Source organism: Fukomys damarensis, unplaced genomic scaffold, assembly GCF_012274545.1.
Source record: "Fukomys damarensis isolate Sample0158 unplaced genomic scaffold, DMR_v1.0_HiC HiC_scaffold_1, whole genome shotgun sequence".
Lineage (NCBI taxonomy): Eukaryota > Metazoa > Chordata > Mammalia > Rodentia > Bathyergidae > Fukomys > Fukomys damarensis.
The window spans coordinates 10,897,545-10,919,911 of NW_022900913.1; the positions used below are offsets into that span (position 1 = coordinate 10,897,545).

General features: G+C 40.5%; 1 protein-coding gene across 1 annotated transcript; it reads left to right on the top strand.

Moving 5' to 3' along the window:
- Positions 1-1,413: 1,413 nt before the first annotated feature.
- On the top strand, positions 1,414-12,248 carry Otulinl (OTU deubiquitinase with linear linkage specificity like; the record flags this gene model as incomplete). The annotated part of the gene is made up of 8 exons (XM_033757101.1): positions 1,414-1,603; positions 3,419-3,578; positions 3,666-3,697; positions 3,802-3,893; positions 4,779-4,928; positions 8,254-8,382; positions 10,075-10,344; positions 11,217-12,248. Coding segments are annotated over 8 exons (1,197 nt in total), but the record flags the coding sequence as incomplete, so codon positions are not given.
- Positions 12,249-22,367: the final 10,119 nt, after the last annotated feature.

Sequence of the window (22,367 nt, forward strand, 5' to 3'; positions counted from 1 at the left end):
GGTATGACTGAAGATCAGGTGGATGAGGTTGGGGACTGTGTGCAGCCCCTGGAGAAATAGAGAATAAGGAGAAGCCATCACGGACCCAGAGCAGCCCTGGAAGTTTCGGAGGCACCGCAGACGCTACTCAGTTTCCCTGTGAGAAACTGTGATGTTCCGGGCACTGGGAGCCCCAGGCTCTGGGGTAGATCTGTCTGCGTAATCACTTGGTTTCCGGCACTTCAGTGTCTTTAGTTTTGTTTTCAGGGTTTTTTTTCTTTTGTTTTTGGTTTCCTGTTTTAGTGTTTGAATCACTTCAGCTTTGATATGTTGTAGAGAATGGAAAAAAAAATGAAGTTGAATTTTTACCACAGAAAACAGTGCCTTCTTGTAGTTGTAGTCAGAGGTGTCTGCCTCGTATAGTTGGAGTGATCACAGATCAGGTGTTAGTGTCAAGATATTCTCAGGTTGATGACAGGAGGCCCAGTGTCATTCATTGTAACTGCCAAAACTCTGCCTCCTCTGATGTGTGGGTCAGGGTCTCGGCACATTGATCCAGAGGTTAAGGGGAGGTGTGAGATCGGGTTGTTATGTTTCTGGTATCACAGAAGTGCAGCGCCATGTACACATAGACTCATGTCAGCCCCCACCCAAGTGGTTAGCCCAGAAGAATAAAAAAGAAATTTCATTTTTGTGTGTCTCTCAACAGACACAAAATCCGCAGTTCCGGGCAGTACCTCTCTTTCCGGCTTCCTCTTGCAAGTTGCACTTCCTAGACATTCTTCATTGCCAGAACTTGTCCCCCTCCCCCACTCCCTTTTGTTTACCTGTGGAGGTGAACCTTCCCGCTCCTCCTCCTCCACCACCGCGTCCCAGTCACCAAGCACCAGGATGCCCGCAGGCGGGTGCCCACTCCTCCTGGGTACAGGAACCGAAGTTCAGCTGGCAGCTGCAGAATTCTCCCTGGCAGGAGGGGTGACCCTCAGAACCTTCTGATGTCCAAAATGTTACCCTCTTATGACTGCATTTGCAGAAAAGCAGTTCCACTCAGGAGGTCATCAAAACTGGTCATCAAAATTCATGAGACTGTTTTGTGAGGTGTCTCACTATGGCATTTTCTTTCTTTCTTTCTTTTTTTTAAATTACTGTCCCTAGCAGAGAATTCAAATTTCTCTTTTAAAAGAGTGTTAATTCTTCTTGTGGTAGCAATACTGATAGTATGAAGATTTACTCGGCTCCATGATTCAGAGGTAGCACAGCCAAGGGTAAGACAAGCAGTTTCTAGTGTACCGTTATTTTTTTTTTTTTTTGAATTCTAGCTCAATCTCATTAAGTAATTATTTAATCTTTCTCCCTGACGTGTTTCTCATCTGCAAAATAAAAGCGATGACCGTAATAACAATACAAAATAGCCTCGCCTGGGTACTTGTGTGAGCACACTATGCTAAGTGCTTTCCTAATATTTCTGTGAAGCTCCACAGTAGCTTCCAGAGTGGGTACTGCTGTGCCTGCTGTGCCGTGACATGTGATGGTGACAAGAGCGAGCATGCGTTGAGCGTTCACCGGGTACCGGGCTTCACGTTACTGGCCTCGTTCCTAGGTCTGGAGACCAAAGCTGAGCCAGGTGAGGTCGTTTGTCCTGGCCCCAGTCACACGCTGCTGTGTGGAAGACTGTCGGTGCACAGTGTGGCTCGGGAGGAAATGAGAAGATCGCTCCAGAACAGCCCAGGGGCTGCTAGTTGTGGCCCTCAGATTGTAGTTATTTTAGTTTACTGGGGAAGCCAGGCTTTTCCTCCCTGCACCCTGCAGAGTCCTCTCCCAGCTGCCCTGCAGCTGGCTTCCGGGTGCCCACCCCAGCCCACATGGTCATATTCCCTGGCCCTTCCTGCACTGAGCCAGATGAAAAAATATAAAATGATATATAATGTTCCACCTTTCTTTTCTTTTCGTGTACTAATGGGGATTAAACCTAGGGCCTTTGTACTGAGCTACATCTGCAGCCCTTTGGGTGGCAGGGTCTGCTAAGTCACTAATTGCTGGGGCTGGCTCACGAGCTATTCCTCTAGAAAATGTTTACAGCTACATTAAAACAAATTATGTATCATGTAGACACAATTTTGATTCTTGGCATGAATTGCAGAACTTACTAGCAATATTTGCCTGTGTCAGAATTTTCAAAGTTGAGAAAGCAATCTGAATTAATAAAAATGTAAATTGGAGCTGTAAAAGCAGGGTAGTTTTACATTTTAAATATAAAGAATTTTACTAAGTCTCTAGGTAGTAAATAGAATTTGAGTAGCTAATTATTCTAAATAGATAACCACTTGGTTGAAAATGACCTTTTAAGTAACCGAGAATATGCTTTCTTAACTTGCTGGCAATATTTTTTTCTGTATTTGTTGATCAGTTACTTTTTTATTTAGAGTGCACGTCAGATAGCCTGATAATCAGAAATGCTAGAATTGCAGAGTCCACATTGACAAGGCTTTGCTGTGTTTCATCACTGGAATTTTACTAAATTGTGTGCTGTGGAGGAAATTATATTGCAACACACCCTAGGAGTTTTGGACATTATTCAAAAGTCCTCTTCCTCATTTGTACTTCAGCATTTTGGATGTTCACACAGAATGTAATTAAGAATCTACTGAACACAGCAAAACCTTGCAAGTGCCCTACACGAACTCCTAAGCCTGTTTATTAGTTTGTACCTGATGAGAACAAGAATCGGTGCATATCAGAAACAGCATGTCAGGATCCACCTCATGACTGTCCTTTTACGTGGCCCGCTTGCTGGAAATGGAAATGTGTTCCTGCTGTTTTGAGTCATTCGTCCTGTGTAACTAAAATGTTGCCATAGACTGTGGCCAGTCGTGATCCAGCAGGCAGGAGTGAGTGGCTGGCTGTGGGCCTCTGGCTTCGGGGCCGGTCATGTACCCGGGCTGAAGGGAAATCCCTGTGATTGTGCACATTCAGCAGGCAAACAGCAAGGACGGAGTGTGTGCAGGCTCTGCGCTGGTGCCTCTGTGTTTCTGCCCTTCCCCAGCAGGCTTGGCACTTTCACCCTCATTTTACTGTCCAGAAAGGATAAGGTGAGAGGAATCAGGCTGCCACTGTCACACAGATAGAAAAGAAGTAGTAAAGTCCTAGAAGGTGAGTCTGGATCCTGATGCCCTTACTTTTTGTGTTCACTGTCCCTCTTTAATTTTGTGATAATAAGATGTTCTTATAAGACCCTGGTTAGGGGGATAACTAGGTGTTTCTATAATCATTGGATTGAAATTTTGAACACTTTAAAGTATTTAAATCAGTGGTAGATCCTTGGTAAGCAGAATGATTCAATATATAGATATAGATATAGATATAGATTTTTTTTTTCCTTGAAGGAGACTTATGTAACTGCTATAGGCCTTTTGGGTTCTTGTTTGTTTGCTTTTGGTAGGAAGTGACCATGTTCACTCCTGGACACTAGTTCCGAGCCAGGCCCTAGATGCTGCCTGGCGCATAGCCAAGGGCTCTGTGATGATGGCCGTGTCGCTGCTGGTGGCCACCCTCTGCTGCTTCAGGAGACTGCAGTTGTATTTAGGACACCGGCTGAAATGGTAGGTCTGTGTGTCACCTCTAAATTTCAAAAATACCCTTGCTCTTCACAGCAGACTTCTGATATTATTGTTTTCTTTACCCTTCAGGTGGATTGGCTATCTGCAGAGAAAATTCAAAAGTAAGTATTTTATGTTTATGTTTCCTTATTTTTAATGTGCCAAGAAAGCTCAAGAGGGAAGGAAAAGGGAAAATTAACTGCCTTTTATTTTTTATTTGGTCTAGGGAACCTCAGCGTGGAGGCAGAAGTTGATTTGCTGAGTTATTGTGCAAGAGAATGGAAAGGAGAAACGCCCCATGCCAAACTGATGAGGAAGGTGTGTCTGTTTATAGAGGTTATGGAAAGATGTAGACTTTGTCAAAATCAGGGAACTTTCCACTCTGCTCCAGTAGTCTAGAGATCAGCCAGTCCCCACGGGGTGCAAGGAACACTTTGGCTCTAGTTCAGAAGCCTCACAGCTGCTAGAGGTTGCTTGGGCCTTTGATCTAGAGCTTGTGCCTTTGAGGACTTAAGGACCTACATTAGGTCTGTAACTCCAGGAAACACGAGCATTGTTTTTTAGCTTTCCCCTGCCAGGCCTCGTAAACATCTGTTTAGTGTGCAGTGGAGCCTCTTCCTGGAAGGGATCAAGCACCCTGACATAAATATTTTGAGGAGGTTTAGAATTTCCCAGTGGACATATGCTGCCCAGTCTTGTCACTAGCAAAAGAGAGAAAAGGAAAAGAAAAAGGAGAGAGGGTTCACTTAAAGAACTCTTTAGCATAATCTTACAAATATATAGGAATTTTCTTTGTGATTGTCATTATCAGCCCAAAACGACCTGCCTGGGCTTCCAGGATTTGTCATCTGAAATGGAATGATGCACATTTTTTTTTTCAGCTTTAATTGAGTTTATTGGTACATTTTAGGGATACAGTACAGTTACATTCATTGTTGGGATCTTGTACCTCTACATGACAAGTCTTGATTCTCATTTCTCCCTCCACCCGTGCCCTCCCTTGCCCCCTCCTCCCCTCCCCATGATGCACATTCTTTACATGCGAGAGTCACTTTAAAATCACAGTTATAGTCACAATTTATTATTATTTTTAATGGGAGGAATATCTCACTGAAAACACTTCTTCAGTATGTCCTCTGGATTTGTTTTCTTATTCTATTGTCCCATAGATTGAATTAAAACTTTGTCTTTTTGTCCTAATAGGCTTATGAGGAGCTGTTCTGGCGGCACCATGTTAAATGCATTCGACAAGTAAAGAGAGATAATTATGATGCTCTAAGATCGGTGTTGTTTCAGATATTCAGCCAGGGCCTCTCTTTTCCATCCTGGATGAAGGAAAAGGACATTGTTAAGGTATGTGTTCACCTTGGACACATGGGACATGTCTTGTGCACGGTGACTGCAACTCGAAAGCTCCTGGGGTTCTCCGGGGAGCTTTGTTCTCACGATCACAAGATGGGAGGAACTTTTCCAGTTCTTTTAACCCAGTCCTCTGTCTCTTAGTCTAGCTTGCAAATCAACCATCTCAGAAAGACCATCATACTCGGTTCTGTTTGTTGTTAATGCCCCATCTTTTCTTGAGTGTCATCTGCTCGTTGTAAGTAAAATTCACATTTTACTCTGCAGTTAGAGTTCTAGCAAATTCATATGATATATAACCGCCACCCCAGAACTTTTCTTTTTTTTTTCTTTTTATTGAGTTTATTGGTACAATCTAGGTATACAGTACAGTTACCTTCATCACTGGGATTCTGTACCTTTACATAATAGGTCTTGATTCTCATTTTTCTCCTTGTCCCTGCCCTCCTTCACATTTTACTCTGCAGTTAGAGTTCTAGCAAATTCATATGATATATAACCGCCACCCCAGAACTTTTCTTTTTTTTTTCTTTTTATTGAGTTTATTGGTACAATCTAGGTATACAGTACAGTTACCTTCATCACTGGGATTCTGTACCTTTACATAATAGGTCTTGATTCTCATTTTTCTCCTTGTCCCTGCCCTCCCTTCACCTCCTCTTCCCCTCTCCATTTACAAACACTTTATTTCCATTTTTTCAGTTTCTCATATTTTTTTCCTCTCCCTTATTACCTTTCCCCCACCCTTCCCACTTTCCCTATACCTTTAGCCCTTTACTTCCTATTTCACATTATTAATTATCTCATTAGGATCCTGTGTACTATTATAGTTTTTCACACCAATGAAACTATTCGGTATTTCAGTTAAAGAAATCTCTGTATGAACATTAAAAATAGGGAAAAGAGATTTGTTTTTCTGAGACACATCTACAATATTTTTACAATATATATATATGTATATATTTATATTTATATAAAAAGACTAATAATAGCAGTATGTAATGCATTGATAGCAGCAACAGCTTTTCCAGGTTCTGCAGTCATCTGAACAAAATTATAGACATTCAGCACATTCCATTAAAAAACAAAACAAAACAAAACAAAAAGAAACAAAGAAAAGAATAATATCCAGAAAACAGCAAAGTTCTGTTGCTGTTGTGGTACCTGGCACCATTTTTTTATTAGCATCTTAATCATCATCTGGAAAGAGAACATTCTAGAGTAATATCATTAAATGTAGCTCTGATAAAGCACGGTCCCTACTACATATCATAAAGCAGGTATAAGATATTTTAGATTCATAGAGGTATGATGCAGTACTGTCCTACATCAATAATACTAGAATCAGTTTTGGTTTGAAATTTACTTTGTCTGCCAATAAGATTGCTGCCCCTGTTTTTTTCTGGGCTCCTGTCACATGGAGAATTGTTTTCTATCTTTTCACTTTCAGTCTCTGGACCTCTTTTTGCACTAGGTGTGTGTTCTTGTATACAACACAGAACTTTTCTTATAATCCTTTGTAGTCAGTTGCTTTCCCACCTCTAGCCCCTGGCAACCCTGAATCTATTTCTGCCCCTATAATTTCACTCTTTAGAGAATATCATATCCATGCTTTCATCTAGTCCAGTGTGACTTTTTGAATCTATCTTGTTTCCCTCAGCAAAATGCATATGCCATTCATCTGTGTTGTTCCATGCATTTGTAGTTCACCCCTTTTCGTTTTGGAGTGATGTTCTTCCCTAGGAATATAAGTTTGTTTATCCACTCACTGGCTGAAGGACATTCAGGTTGTTCCCAGTGTTTAGCTACTGAATAAAGCTGCTTTAAATATTCTTACACAGGATTTTGTATGAACATTAGTTTACATTTTTTTTTTTCCGGTACTGGGGATTGAACTCTGGTCCTTGCATTTGCAAGGCAGGCCACCGAACCGCTGAGCTAAATCCCCGGCCCCTAGTTTACATTTCTTTCAGGTCAGTTCCTAAGAGTTGGATTGCTTGGGAAGTGTGTACTTAACTTTACAAGAAACTATGAAACTGTTTCCAAACTGGCTCAGTCACTCGGAGAGTTCCATTTGCTCCACATTCTCATCAGCACTTGGTGCTGTTCACTTTCTTATTTTTAGCCATTCTGATCTATATGCCCTTGCATTATTACACTTTTAGTTTTCATTTCCTAGTGAGTAGTGACATTGAACATCTTTTCACGTGCTTATTCTCTGTCCATATTACCTTCTTGGAAAAGTATTTATTTGAATATTCAACTCATTTTTTACTGGGTTGTTTAATTTTCTTACTGTTGAATTTTGAGAATTGTAAGTACAAACACTTTGTAAGATTTGTGATTTCCATCTGTGGCTTGCTTTATAACATTCTTGACAGTTCACAGCAATACATTATATACATATATATATATTTTGAGACAAGGTCTTGCTGTGCTATTCAGGCTGACCTCGAACTCATGGCAGTCCTCCTGCCTCAGACTCCCTAGTGCTGGGATTACAGGTGTTCACCGCCATACCCAGCTTACAGCAATATATTCTTGAACAACTTGAATTGTAATTTTGAGTGCAATATGCCTAATCTAGGGTAGAAGGCCAAAGAAATATATAGACCCACAAATTCTGTTTCTTTGATGTTTTTTATTTAAACTTGTTTTTATTAATTGTCTTATCTGGCAAATACTTGTCAGGTATATGCAGTGCACTAGCCCTCTTGGTCACTGCTGAGGGTGAAGGCTACAACAGAGGCCATGGGCTTATCAAGCAGAGTGGAATGGGAAAATGTATTGGATACTATAGTGGATCAGATTCTTACACACAACATAATGCCATTCAGCACCAAAAAGGGCCCTGCAAAATGGACAATGTTGTCCTTAACTTCAGTGGAAAATGAAACTAAGAGGTGAAAATTATCTTTGCCAGCTAAATCCTCTCTCAGCTAATGAGCAACCAGGGAGGGCTTTATTATGTATTCATCCTGCTCCCTGGTGTACTGTTCCTCTCTGCCATCTTTTGGTTAAAAATAGTTTCTAAAGAGCTGTATTGAAAGTATGGTGTTTTATCTGAAAAGATTGTTTCTATGGGCATAATCCTATATTTAATTATTACCACCTATGAAGTGAGATAAAAATATAATCTTTAGGTTATAATCCACAAATCTAAGGAAAAGATGAATATATGCTTTTTACCTCACCTAACTTGTTACTGTCTTGTAACTGAACATTCCTAAGAGAGATAAGATTGTGTGCAACGTATTCCAAATTGTATGTAACAGATGTTGAGATACTAATTGTTGTTGGTATCAACTTCCTTTTTAAGCTTCCTGAAAAACTGCTGTTTTCACAAGGTTGTAATTGGATCCAGCAATACAGTTTTGGTCCTGAGAAGTATACAGGTTCAAACGTGTTTGGAAAATTGCGTAAATGTGTAGAATTGTTGAAAATGCAGGTGAGCATTCAAGGGAGAAAACGGTAACAACAAGAGAGGGAATATGAACACATAGCCCAAATATAGCCAGCCTATCAGGCATATCCCTTCCGGAAAGGAAAGTAATAGTTGATTTCTTCTTCAAATGATGAAGAGCAGTGTTGTTCTAAGGTATAATTGGGACTGTGACAGGGTAAGCAGCTTCCTTGCGCTGATCTGTCATGTACCTTTGTCATGTACCTTGTTTCCTGGGAAAAACGTGGGTCCAGATGAGGGCTCTGAAACACTCTCTGCGATGCGCCCTGTTTATAACGTGGGGAGAGCTCACAGATTATCAGTGGACTCAGCTCTTGCCATTAACAAATGACATGGATTTCGGATGATTGGAATGAGCCCAGTTACCTTGAGAAATCCCTTGTAAAAGGGAAATGTGGATAGCATATATCCTGATGTTATAAACGTAGAGCACTCGGAACTATGCCTGATGGGTAGTGAGTGTCGCACTGTTCTTCATTGGAGTATCTTTTGGAAAACCCAACTATCACAGTTTTAGAGAACTGATGTGCTTGGTGCTTGCCTTTTTGCAGAAATATTTTATTTAAACTAGCTTGTTATTGTAATGGAGAGAAACGGAGGGGGCGGGGAGGCTGCTGTAACAAAATACCAGAAACTGGTTCTGGAGGTGGAAGCTGAAGATGAGGGAGCCAGCAGGGTGGGGCTTGGTGAGGGCTTCTCTTGGTTATCGTCTTGCTATGTGCTCACATGGCAGGGGGAGAAATAGTTACCTCTCTGGCCTCCTTATGAGGGCACCAGTCCCATCCCTAATCACCACTGAAGGCTTTACCCCGGTGCCATCACCCTGAATTAGACATTCACTGTATGCTTTTCGTGTGAAACAGACATTCAGTCTGTTACAGTATGTTTTGTTTGTTTGTTTGTTTGCTTGGTACTGGTGATTGAACTCATGCCCTTGTGTTTATGAGGCAGGCAGCGGAACCACTGAGCCAAATTCCCAGTCCAGTATGTTTTTTTTTTAATCAGTACAAAAGATATAAAGTGAAAAGTCAAAAAGTTTTACAAGGGGTGGTAAAAAATATAGTGAGTATTTAATTTTTAAAAAATTTATGACAGTAAATGTTACCACTAATTCCCCTTTAAATACTCCTTCTCCTTTGCGCACTCTTATTCCATTGCACTTACCACCTTCTGAAGTAGTTCTGGAGTCCTCTTTCATAAGTGTCTTTTTAAAGTGTGTTTACAAGTACAATAAATGCTGTTGCCCAGTGGTACCCAGCAGAACAGTCTTTAAAAAATGTACCCACGTGTCCCTGTCCACCTTACTCACTGCATTTGGCACTGTGTGACTTTTGGCTCTTCCCAAAGTCAAAGTGACCATGGAAGGTAAACACTTTGAATTAATTCAAGACTTCACATCACTCACAACAGTGCAACTAAAGACACAAAAAAGGACAGAGCTGCTTCAGAAAGTAAGTAAGTGAGATGTGTGTTCGGTGGGAGAGGGGAGTACTTGAGGGGGATTAGTGGCAGTGTGTCTTTTATTGTAAAATTTTAAATTTAAACACTATTTTTTATCACACCTTGTATCAGCTCTATCACTCTTTGCCTTACTTTATCACTACTGTAAAGTTATCTAGTGATGTATATATTCACCTCTGCCCTTCTAAATTTCACTTTTACATCTACATTTTTTAGTGGACTGAATTTAGTGGGATTAAGGATTATCACAAGAGAGGCAGCATGTGCAACATCCTTTTTTCTAATGCCATCCTGGAGTATAAGCTTTACGAAGCTTTAAAGTTCATCATGCTGTATCAAGTCACTGAAGTTTATGAACAAATGAAGACTAACAAGATCATTCCCAGCCTTTTTAGGCTCCTGTTTTCCAGGGAGACATCATCAGATCCTTTGAGCTTCATGATGAATCACCTGAATTCTGTAGGTGACACGTGTGGATTAGAGCAGGTAAGTGGGGAAGAGGAAATGCGTGTGTTTGGCTGGAGGATGACACAGACAGTACTTGAACACAGAGGCCTTTGGGGTTTGCTTTCAGCAGTGATAAAACCACGGCCCAGAGTGGTAGCTTGATAACATTGGCCCCAGGTGAGGAACATAAGAGTAATATACCTCACTGTGGTATGCTGGTTGCCCTGTGTGTCGGTAGACCAGAGGGTAACAGGAGTCTCCCCAACCTCTTGCCTTGGCAGTGGGTTCTCCCACAGAGGAGTAACCAGGAGAAAAGCCAACTGGAAAATGGGATAACTTCAGGAAAGTTTTGGTTATGTATTATAGATGAATAGAAATTTTAAAAAATTTTAGGTCCAGATAAAATTTTCCCCATTAAAATAATATTTTTCCCATGGATAAGAGCTTCTTTTTTCTTTTGCTTTGCTTTCCTAGAGAGTTAACATAATTATCTGACACTCTTACACAAATTGATTCGACATGGGGTCAAACTGGTTGGAAAACCGTGTTAACTTTTAATTGTGAACCTTTTTTTTTTCTTTTGTACTGGGGATTGAACTCGGGTCCTTGCGCTTGCAAGGCAGGCCACTGAAGTGCTGAGCTAAATTCCCAGCTATGAACCTTTTTTTTTTTATTTAACTTTTTCTGAACAGCTTTTTCCACTGATTTCTTTGAGCTCATCTACAAATGTTCCTATGCTTATTCCCTTCCTTCCACACAATGGGCACTTGTTCTAAGTCTGTCCACTCAGAGGCTTGTGGGTGGGTCTGTAAACAAGAAGATTATTTCATGAGCTGTGGAGGAACACACCCCGCCAAGGTGGTAGGCAAGAATTTGAAAATGTGCATGTGTGACCTTTCTTTCATCACCAGATTGATATGTTTATACTGGGATACTCCCTCGAAGTGAAGATAAAAGTGTTCCGTCTGTTCAAGTTCAACTCCAGGGACTTTACAGTGTGCTACCTGGAGGAGCCTCTCCAGGAGTGGCCTGAGATCTCCCTGCTGACTGAAAACGACCACCACTACCACATTCCTGTCTTTTAAATCTGCCATGGGCTGGGCACCAGCTCTTGCCAGTGACAGGGGTCACACTTGCAAGCACAGTATTTTTCAAAAGCCAAAGCTAGCATATCAGCCCTGGAAGGAATTAGGACCTTTTCTCTGGAATTACAGGTACACGGTGTGAACTCACAGGTGGATGATTTTCCTTCATTGTTCCATGATTTCCTCAGAAGTGGGTGCACTGGTATCATTGAGGTTTGGAAGTTTGACTTCATGCAGAAGGTATCTGGTCACGTGACATAGCGGCAGGCCTTGAACGCACAAGGGAGTTTAATATGGACAACAAAAGGACAAAAGTGGGAAGAAAACAAGAAGGAAAAAATGGCCAACCTGGAAAGAATCTGTCTCCAACCTTTGCCTTCTTTATTAAGAATATTATCTTGGGCTGATTTCGGATCATCATAAGCATGGCCATATTTTATAAGCATTACCTTTCTGGGAATTTTGTTCTGTATTTTCTAGAACCACTTGATTAACATTAAAATTATGTGTATGTTTATATATGTGTATATGTTTATACATATTGACACAAATAACCACTACTTTGTAATACTGTACAGTTTGTTATATCTCTTAACTTTTTTTGTCACTGTTGTAATTGGCCATATGGGTTTGATTTAGATAAAAAGATAAATTCTGTGGATTAAGACGCCTGAATGACAATTACTAAACTGTCACAAAAATATTAAACTGTGGTGTATTTAGTGTATATTTATGTGTGTATTTAATGAGAAAAGTCTCACTGTGGTAGGCCAAATCATGACCTCAAACACAAACAAAGCTGTATCCTAATCCCAGAACCTCTGAATACTTCAGGTTTAATAAAGGTCACAGTTGATACACGGATCGACTGGTTTTGAAAGAGAGATTATTCTGGATTCTGCCGCTGGGCCTGTTGGAATCAAATGGGTCCTTAATAGTGGAAGAGGGACTCGGAAGACGTCAGAGTCAGAGGAGTGGGAGGAGAGGGGTACCGCTGCCAGCTTTGGAGATGGAGTAAGTGATGGGAAGCCCTAGGGGCTGGAAAAGGTCCAGAGGCAGAATCTCTCCTGGAGCCTCCAGAACAAGCCCTGCCCAGCCCACACCTTCCTGTCAGCCCAGTGAGGCCTAGGTCAGACTTAACAACCCACAGGCCTTTGTGGGACAACAGATTCGAGTCTGAGGTAATATGTTGCAGATCTCAGGCTAGTTTTTGGTCATCTTTATCTTGGAAGTACTTTTCTAGTTCATTTAGGTAATCTTTATTTTGGAGGTACTTTTGCTCATCTGTTTTGAGTTTCAGTAAACACAAAACAGTTTTTTAAATCTTGATAATGACATGCCACTGGAAAGTCACAAATCCCTCTCACGTGACTTTCCTAACAAGGTGTTTGGTGCTAACGTTCTCCCACATGTTCACATTTCTTCAATAAATTTTTTAAAAAGCTTCTGTTAAATGCTGTGGCATAAGAAATGAGTGTTCACATTCTTTTGCAATGGAGATGATCAACTGTTTGTACTACACAGGCAAGATATCCAGTGATGCCCATTGTATTTTGATTTCTGGTTGAAAATCGGTGAACTCAGAGGGGCTTTGTGTTACCTTGACAGCCACGTAAAACAAGAATCCTGACTCAACCTGCACAGCCCCTTCCTTCTTGGTTGGCACATGGTTTACATAACCTTAGGATGTAACTGGCACTTGTCACAAATGGCTCCCTTGCTACATTCCTGTGACCAAGAAATCGTGAACTTTCTTTTTGTGCTTACAAGTAGACATTCTGACAGCTTGCTGCAGGCTCCTGGGACTGGTAGTTGTAGAATTGCTGCTCTGAACCCTTGACCCCAGTCAAACGGTCTGGGCACCTACCTGGCATTCATATATTACCACTCACCTTTGCCCAAGGTAAGGATCACTACATCTGTTCAGCACCGAAAAGAACAGTGTCCTCTAGGACTGGTAACCTGTAACTCTGTGACATCAGTTACCCCATCCGTTACTTAAGCTCATCTGAAGTGTATTTGTGGGAGAAAATATCATGAGGCAAGACTAGCCCAAATTATGAAAAAAGAACATTTCAATTTAGTGAAAATAAAAAGGAAGAAACTTCAATAGTTGCTATGTTTTGGGAAAGAATTAGAGAACATTTTTAGGGAGAGGTATTGGGTTCCTTTGTTTTTTCTGTTTTTATTTAGTTGTGTAAGGAATGTAATAAACTAGCCAAAAGAGACTACATATAAATTAGCACCATTTTTAAATGCCAGTGACAAATTTGAGGAGAACTATTGTGTGATGCTAACATTTATTTATTTATTTATTTTTGGTACTGGGGATCAAACTCGGGTCCCTGTGCTTGTGAAGCAGGCGGTAGCACCACTGAGCTAAATCCCCAGCCCGTGATGCTAGCAAAAGTGACTTTCTACCTTCATATGTTTTAAATGATGAGAGAGCTTCAGCAAAAATGAAAACATAATGCCATGTCCTTTTCTGGTTTTAGAATGTTTCTTAAATTTTGGCCAAATGTGTTCATACTGAGGTTGGGAGGTAATATGAATATTAGTACAAGACGAATGTTTTACTGTGACAAATCGTATACAACAAAGTTCACCACTTTAGCCATTATAACTGTACAATTCATTGCATTAAATATATTCACATTGTTGCAACTATCACTACCATCCAGAACTTTTTTCATCTTCAAGATAACTTTTTACACAGAAGGCAAGTGTAACTCCCCATTGATACTTAGATTGCTTTTACTTTTCATACTCTTTTTTTCACATCTTCCTAATCTGATTATTTCCTCCAGGCTGTAAAGATCTTCAGCGAAGTCTGATGTAAAGAAGGTTTAGGTGACCGCATGGGCTAGGGAAATCGTGTTTACTTTATTGACTCTAAGTGGCTTCTGGGTTCAACCTAGGAGCACTACCATTTGGAAGGTCCCCAACTAGCTGTCTACAGGGTGACTCTTGTGACCATGAGAGTCTTCATGGTCTTGAACCAAAGTCATCTCTACTTTATGTAGGGTCAGGGATGGTGGGCTTTCTTCCGGGTGTGGAAGGTGTCAGACTGGACTGGTGTAGGATGGCCCAGCCTCCAGGGACGAGAGCAGTCAGATCAGAGGCGTACACAGTCATTTCCCCAGGACCTCCTTGCAGTTGGATTTTGGGTGGAAATTTTTCTTAGTTCTCAATCAGATCATTTGCTCCTGTTTTAGAGGGAGCAAAGGAAAAAGAAAACTAATTCTGCCCAAACTGATCATAAGGAGTTAAAATTCTTTAAATTTTCTGAATTTTCAGAAAACATTGGGAATTCTGTATCAAAGAAAGTAAATGTTTTTAAAATGATAACCCAGTATGTGAAAATTATACATTTGAATAAAGGGGCGATCAATTCTAGAATCAGCAGTTTTTCCTCAAAACAGCAAGTTTCCGAAGCTGTGTGATTCTAATAGAATATATTTAACACTGCTTAACCCAACTAGTTACTGTGTAAAATTAAGACAAAAATATTTTCATGGATCTAAAACTAGCTGTCCATAGTTGAATGGTAATTACCTTATAAATGCTGATTTTATTTAGGTATTTGTTCTAGCCATTCGCTTTAATTACAATTTTGTTTTTCTTCTGGTGGAACCCCAGGCCTCTCTCATGCTAAGCAAGTACTCTATCACTGAGCTACACCCTAGCCACTTGTTAGGGTTTCTGTCTAGATGTCCCCCAAAGCCTTATGCGGATGAGGTGGAACTTTATTTTCCAGAGGTGGCTGAATCTGAAATGTGTGATGCTGGGGTTAAGGGCGTGTGATTATTAAACCACTGCATGTGAGTGATTAACCCCGGTAGTCTGAGTAAGATCAAAAGGACTGAAAGATGCTGTTTAACTGTCGTCACTTGTTAACCTTCGCTACCTTGTGTGTGCCACATTTCTCCTCTGCGAGGCCTGTTTGCCATCCCTGCCCTGGAGTTGGCTGATGATGGACCGAAACTGCTACAAACTGTAAGCCAAACAAACCCCTTCCCTTTTAACTTGGGGTATCCAGTATTTTGTCTCAGCAACAAGAGAAAAGTAACACACTACCCTAGCCCCTATTCTTTTCTAGCCCCTTTTCCTGATTTTATTTTAATTGGCAATACAGCTATCTATTTTCTTTTAAATCCTATTTCTATTACAGTGTCTGTTTTACACCTAGACACAAAACAGTCCAAACTGCACAACCACTCTACGTTATTTGTTCAAAATACTTGGTTAATTTACTTTTGTTTTAATCTTGCCATACTCGTTTAGGCCAAGAAAATGAAAGCTCATTTGGATTATGTTTGTTTTAATATCGGCATGCTTTCCCAGTGAGTGGAAAAACTTCTCACATCTCACATGCTCAGCTACCCTGAAGTAAAGTGCCCCAGACCACCCAGGAGTAGACACCATGTCTCTGCACTTGGAGCTGGCGAAACTACAGTGTGCTGGGGGACTTAGGCTCTGCATGCAGATGGTGTAGCTCAGGAGCCAGCCCGGGTGAGTGCTGGGTGAAGGGTCAGCATGTGGAATGGGAAAGCATGGTCCTACCTGCTATCTCTTGGAAAATATCACTCTTGTTTTTAAAAAATCAAATTTCTGTGTCTAATCTACTAGACGTAATCGATAGTACCATGTCTTAGAAGTTTGTTCAAGTCCTTTTGTTGCCACCAATGTCACTCACTGATTTGTAATGATTCTTGGGAAGTTTATTCAAGAGAATTCCTTAAAAAATCCTCACTTTGAAGTATTTTCATCTTAGTCTCAATGGGTTGTAGAGCCCATTTCTGTGCCAGTAGTTTGTTTTAAAAATATGCCAAGAAGCCTTGCTAAAGTATAGAGATGTTTTTCCCATTTGAAGCAGATCATTTCAACACAGAATACTTTCTTGTTCCTGACATATATGACCTCATATAGAACATCTAAATATGGGTGGTAGATACAACTGAGAATCGCCATAGCATCATAGGATTTTGTTTTGCTCACTCGAAGTACGAGATGGAAACCAGCTGTGGAATGCTCATGGGAGTGCGTGGCTGCTGCACAGTGCCTTGCACGCCCTCAGCACTTACTAGGACAAACACAAAAGCCTGAAACACCATGGCCCCCACGATGTTGTTGCTCCTATCCCTTGGGAAGCAACTTGGGAATACCTGAAGAACATGTCCAGTCCAGCTGTATCCACCACTGGACACACAGGGGGACCCTTTGGATGCTGGCTTTCCTGTGCACCGAGCTGCTCGGGAAGGACCCTGGAAGATGAGGACAAGCAGGTGGTGCAGCCTGACACTCACTCAACAGGGTGAAGGCTGGAAAAACTGTGTGTTTCAAAAGTTCTACTGTGGTTCCAAGTAGATACATGTCCCTTAAGTAAAGCAGAAACGAGAAGGTGCCTGGTGAAAATGGGTGGTTGTAAAAGTATTGTTATCATTGCCAGCAAACAAGAAAGATAAATATTTACATGTCTCTTATCAGAAGCTACCTTTAGCTGTAGTTAAACATGCTGGGTTGGTTAAAAGTAAAACAGCACTGAAGTATGACAGATCTATGTTTAAATGTCAAGTGGTAAATGAGTAAAACTTTTTCTCCATTTGGTTTATACTGCACAAGGTAATAATGGAATGTTTCCCTCGACTGGTGGGGCTGTTGGCATTGGTAGTTGTGGTTTTGGCTTTCTCTGCTTATATCTTTATAAGTGCAAGTAAATTTAGAAGCTATCTTATACTCTATGGTACAGAAAGAGGGCACACCCCAGGATTCTCTTTTTAAAGCAAGAAATGGCTTTTTCCTTCAGAAAATTGTGTCACTCCTTAAGCTGTCTGTGGTGAAGGATGAGTTACGAAGTTCAGGCAAGAATCAACCAATTTTGATATTTTTTCTGGATGATTAGATTTTGTCCAGAATGGAAGGGAAGTGTTTTTGTTTTTGTTTTTGTTTTGGGTCCAGCCAAGGTCACTGTGGGGTTGTGCAGTGCACACATTGCTCAGAGCTGCCTGACTAAGGAAGTGCTTGGGGGCTGGGATCTCCTGTCCAAGCCATGGCTGTTGATGGAGGAGATGCCAGCTATTCCAGAAGAAAGGGTGTCTTTTCTTTCTACTGAGGAGGCTCAGCCTACTGGGCAAGTTCTGTGGTAGTCAGGACACCCTTTTCTAACTTTCGTACAACCCTGTGACAGGAAGTTCTGTGCAGGCTTGGATAGTCCCACTACAAAGGTGCACATTCGCAATAAGATGGTACTTTTCCAAGAAGATAAGGTATAGGTTTCTTTAGTCCTTCAGAAGAAATCAGAGAGTCAATTTGCTTGACAGTTCCTGTGTTTCAGAAAAATCACATTTTATTTACTGGATTTCATGTTTCTTGTGGGAAATGGGCGAGGCTTACATTACTGTGGCTATGACAGTGCTCATGTAAATGCCAAAGGGAACTTGGAATTGAAAGTTGGAAAAAAGAGCCGAGCTCAGTTTTAGTGATTACAAAGGCAAAGACTTAACAGTGTGATTCTTTCGCCATTGAAAAGAATTGTAATTGATCCAGGACTTAAAGAGAGCAAGTTTTTAGATGTAGTCCTGGGAAGAGTAGTTGTTTGAAGTTAACAGTACTCTTACTCATCCAATCAGTGTGGCCATAAGAGGCAAAACTTCTATCCTTACGTCAAAACACACAAGGGCCCTTGGGCTCACCCACAAACAGGTTCTTCTACAGGTGTGGCTCAGGAAGGAGTGTTACTTAGTGTGTCACAGATCCTAAGACTGGGCACAACCTTGAGATATCCTGAGAACACACACGGACTGGGTTCCCCTGCCTGGACTCTGCCAAGCCACCAGGTAGGTCCCAGGTTGGAGATAGGTTCAGTCAGGCTGGTGGGACAGGAGGCAAAGGCAAAGCGATGGGAAGCTGGGATCGGCAGAGCCATGGCAAGAGTACAAGTCCATCCAGCTGGTTATCAAAATCAGAGGCCCAGAAGGACATTTCCAGGGTGCATGTCTGAACTCAGGAAGAACAAGGGTTTTAGAAGCTTATCACCAACCCAAAGGAAAATTCATTTTGGTGGCAAGTGAGACAGCTTGAGTAATAGGCAGGGAGTTGAATAGTAACACTGAGTGGTCTCTTCTCCCCCATATTCTATTAATCTGGACGTGTCCATTATTCCTTGATGTCCTAGCAGTTTTCACACTCAGTGAAAGACAAGCTCTGCTAGAAAAACCTTCACAGGCCTTACATAAAGCTAGTGTGGATGAAGGGGGCCCAGGTTAAATGTTTTGAACAAATTCATGAACCACAATTCTTTTTTTTTTTTTTTTTGTTACCAGGGATCAAACTCGGAACCTTGTGCTTGCGCAGCAGGCGTGGTGCCACTGAGTTAAATCCCCAGCCCCTTGTGAGCCCCCAGTTCCATATTTTTATTGTGAATGACAAATGAGCCTCCTTTTGTTTCACAACTAATGGAAATATTACCCGAGCCTAGGTCAGTCTTGCTAGAAATACAAGGAAAATGAGCTTCCTTCCGACATACTTTGGGTTCTGCCCTAGCGCTTGGGATTGTGGTAGGAGATGACCACATTGAGTGAGTTGCAGTTTTCTAGACATTGAATTAAGTAAAAATAGTGGACAGTGTTTGGAAGGTTTGATAGTGCACATCAGAAAAGAATACGTAGTATTGTAAATTGGTACTGCAGTTCCTATGCTGGAGACACTAAACTTAAGCCAAAGAACAGCAGCACCCAATGTTGAACAGTGGTACAGAAGTGACAATAGCCAGAGCAGACTTGACCTTCTTTCTAATCATCTCAGTCACCAAGTTGAACATCTGTGGGGAAGGAGCAAATCTCTTACAGGACAGTGGTGGGAGACCACGGCATGTGTGCTGCAGCAGGTTGTTTGTATCACTGAGAGCTCTAAGAGGTTCACCACCACTGATACAGGACATAAATTGTTAGTGCTTTACCCACGGTTACATAAATATAGAAAAAGGAAGTAAGTTAAGTATGGTGTAATAGTTTCAAATGGTTCCAGAACCACGTCCTTCCTTTACCCCTAAACTGCCTCTAGATAATGGGGGTTTCAAAGTCTTTGTGTGAAACAAAGGGCAGTGATGAAAAATTACAATGAAAGACATTTTCAGATGGATAAAGCAAAATAGGCTTCTTCAAAAATGAAGTAACCTGTCTTCATAATGTCACTTTAAAGAGTTCCCAGAGTCCAAGAATGTAAGCAAAGGCACCTAATGATGGGAGACAACCTCTCGAAAATGGTAACAGTGCTTCATAGTTCTTGTGTATGGGTTGAGACCCCAAGGAGATGCACAGCTAAATTAATGTAGTCTTTAGTACCATTGTAGCCCAACAAAGATCAGGTGATCATCATTTGTGTGGTAGGCCAGAAGGCACTCAAATCCTTGTACAAGAAAAATTTGAGATAGACAACTGGCTTTACCTGTTAGCTTTTCTTGACAGGTACATTCTAACTTGCTCAGCATTTAGTCATACTTTAAGTATTCTGTGAAATTTCAGCCAGTTCACTGTTCAGTCTCTTAAACTCTGTGGTCTCCAGTTTTACAACAGAGGAGAGAGGATTTAATGAATCTATTTTTCAAGGAACATCCATATTATACTTTCCAGAAAACTAGTTTGTAAAATGACTTTTCAAGAGACCCAGAAAGGTCACATATTAGTAGTAGCTAAACTGTCCCAGAGCAGAGGCTGCTTTAGACTTACCCTTTAAAAGTTTTTAAAGAAGCTACAAAGAAATCAAACCAATCTGATTTTCAAGTAATAACTGTCTTCCAGAACAGATGGGTAAGGAAAGGTAGCAAACTTCAGATACTTAAAAAAAAAAAAAAGCTAACACTCGAAGCTCAGTAGCCAATAAAAAATTACTGGACATGCCAAGCAGTCAGAAAATACAACACATGACTAGGAATAAAAAAAATCCACCAATGACAGATGGTGGACCTAGCACACATAGACATTTAAATAGCTATTTCAAATATGCTCAATGTGTTTAAGGACCTTTAAAATAGTATTAAAAACAATCAGACAAGATATTAAATATATAAGGGAGACTGAAATGGAACTTCCAGGGTTGAAAAGCAAAATCTGAGATGAAAAATATATGAGATGCGATAATTGCATCCTAGATATAGAAAAAAGAAAAGATCACAGGTGCAACAGAAACTTTCCACCTGGAAGTTTAGCTCAGTAGTGCTGCTGCCTGCCTCTCAAGGTCCTGAGTTTGATCCCTGGTATGAGGGGTGGAGGGGACTGTCCAAACTGAAAGAGAAAAGGACGGAAAAAGTTCAAAGGAGACCTCACTAACTTGGGAGTAACATCAGGTAAATTATTATATGCATAATTTGAATCCCAGAAAAGTGGAGTGAGGTGCAGAGAGAAAAAATATTTAATAAATAATGTCTGAAAAAAGCCCAGTTTGATAAACCATTAGCCCACAGATGCTTAAATGAGTCCACAGCAGGAGAAACATATAAAAAGATCACATTGAAGTACCTTATAACCAAATTGCTGAAAAATAGTGATAAGGAGAAGAACCTTAAAATACATATGAAAAAGGGCCAGGGATTTAGCTCAGTGATTCCGCCGCCTGCCTCACAAGCACAAGGTCCCAAGTTCAATCCCTGGTACAAAAAAAAAAAAAAAAAAGATGTGTAAAAGAACAAGAACTAATTTTAGAAATGGTGTGAGTCTGAAGATAGTGGTATGACACCTGTACATTTCGAATGAAAAAAGACATGTCAACATGGGATTCGATATCTAATGAAAATTTCCTTTAACATTCTGCCTTAGCGTGCAATCAGAGATTCTATGCACGACACCAGCCAGGAGACTGTTAGCACCAGTGTTAGAAGGTTATAACAGCATTCACATACTGTCTAAAGTAGACTTGAAAACAATGCATATTATAAGTCTTAGTACAATCATTAATAACTAAATAGGAAGGATACAGCTAAAAAACCTATAGCAAGAAATAAGTTGGGGGTAGTGATGAGAGAAGAGATGGGATAAACAGAGAGCAAAGATGATAGGTTTAATCCAACCCCTTCAGGCCATTAAGTGTAAATAATATAAATGCTAAAATGAAAAAAGAATGAATTCAATCTACTCGGCTAGGGAGAATATTTGATGTACTGTGAAGTGAAACATCATGCAGAGTTGAGGTATAAAATACAGTTCAACATTTTCAGTGTTTAGGAAGCAGCAACTGAGAATCCACTGTATCTACATATATGTTTATATATGTGTGGGGCATGTGCGTGTGGATCCATGGGTTCCCTTTGTGGGTTCTACCAACCACAGGTTAAAAATATTTGGGAAGAAAATTCCACCTGTACTGAACATGTACAGATTTTTCCTTTGTCGTTATTCACTAAATTATACTGTATAACCACTGTTTATATAACAGTGTTTTAGGTGCTGTGAGCTATCGAGATGATTTAAAGTATACCAGGAGGATGTGCATAGATTGTGTGCAAATACTGTGCCATTTTATATAAGTGATTTGATGTCTGGATTTTGGTGCCCTCCCTTCAATCAGTCTCCTATGGATGGTGAGAAATGAGTATGTGTGTGTGTGTCTGTGTGTTTCTAAATGTCAGTGTGTAGAATAAATATAGTACTGTTTGCACTGAGTTGTAGGAGAGGGAAGGAAAGAAGAAAAGCGGCGGACAAAACAGAAACATGAATAACAAAATGTTAAGAAGAGTGTTGAATAAAATATATAATAAATTTGTTTGTTGGTAATAAAAATTAAGTTCTGACCATAGACGAGGATTAGAAGTTGGCATGAACAAATGGAAACATATGAATTGACTTAGAAAGGAATTGTGGCTAATTTTATTCTTAAACTCCAACCCTCCAATATAGTTCTATAATAAAATACTAAAACTAAAAGTACAATGTTTAAAGTTACAGAAAATTATGACCCAAGTTATTTTATATAGTATTTTATGGT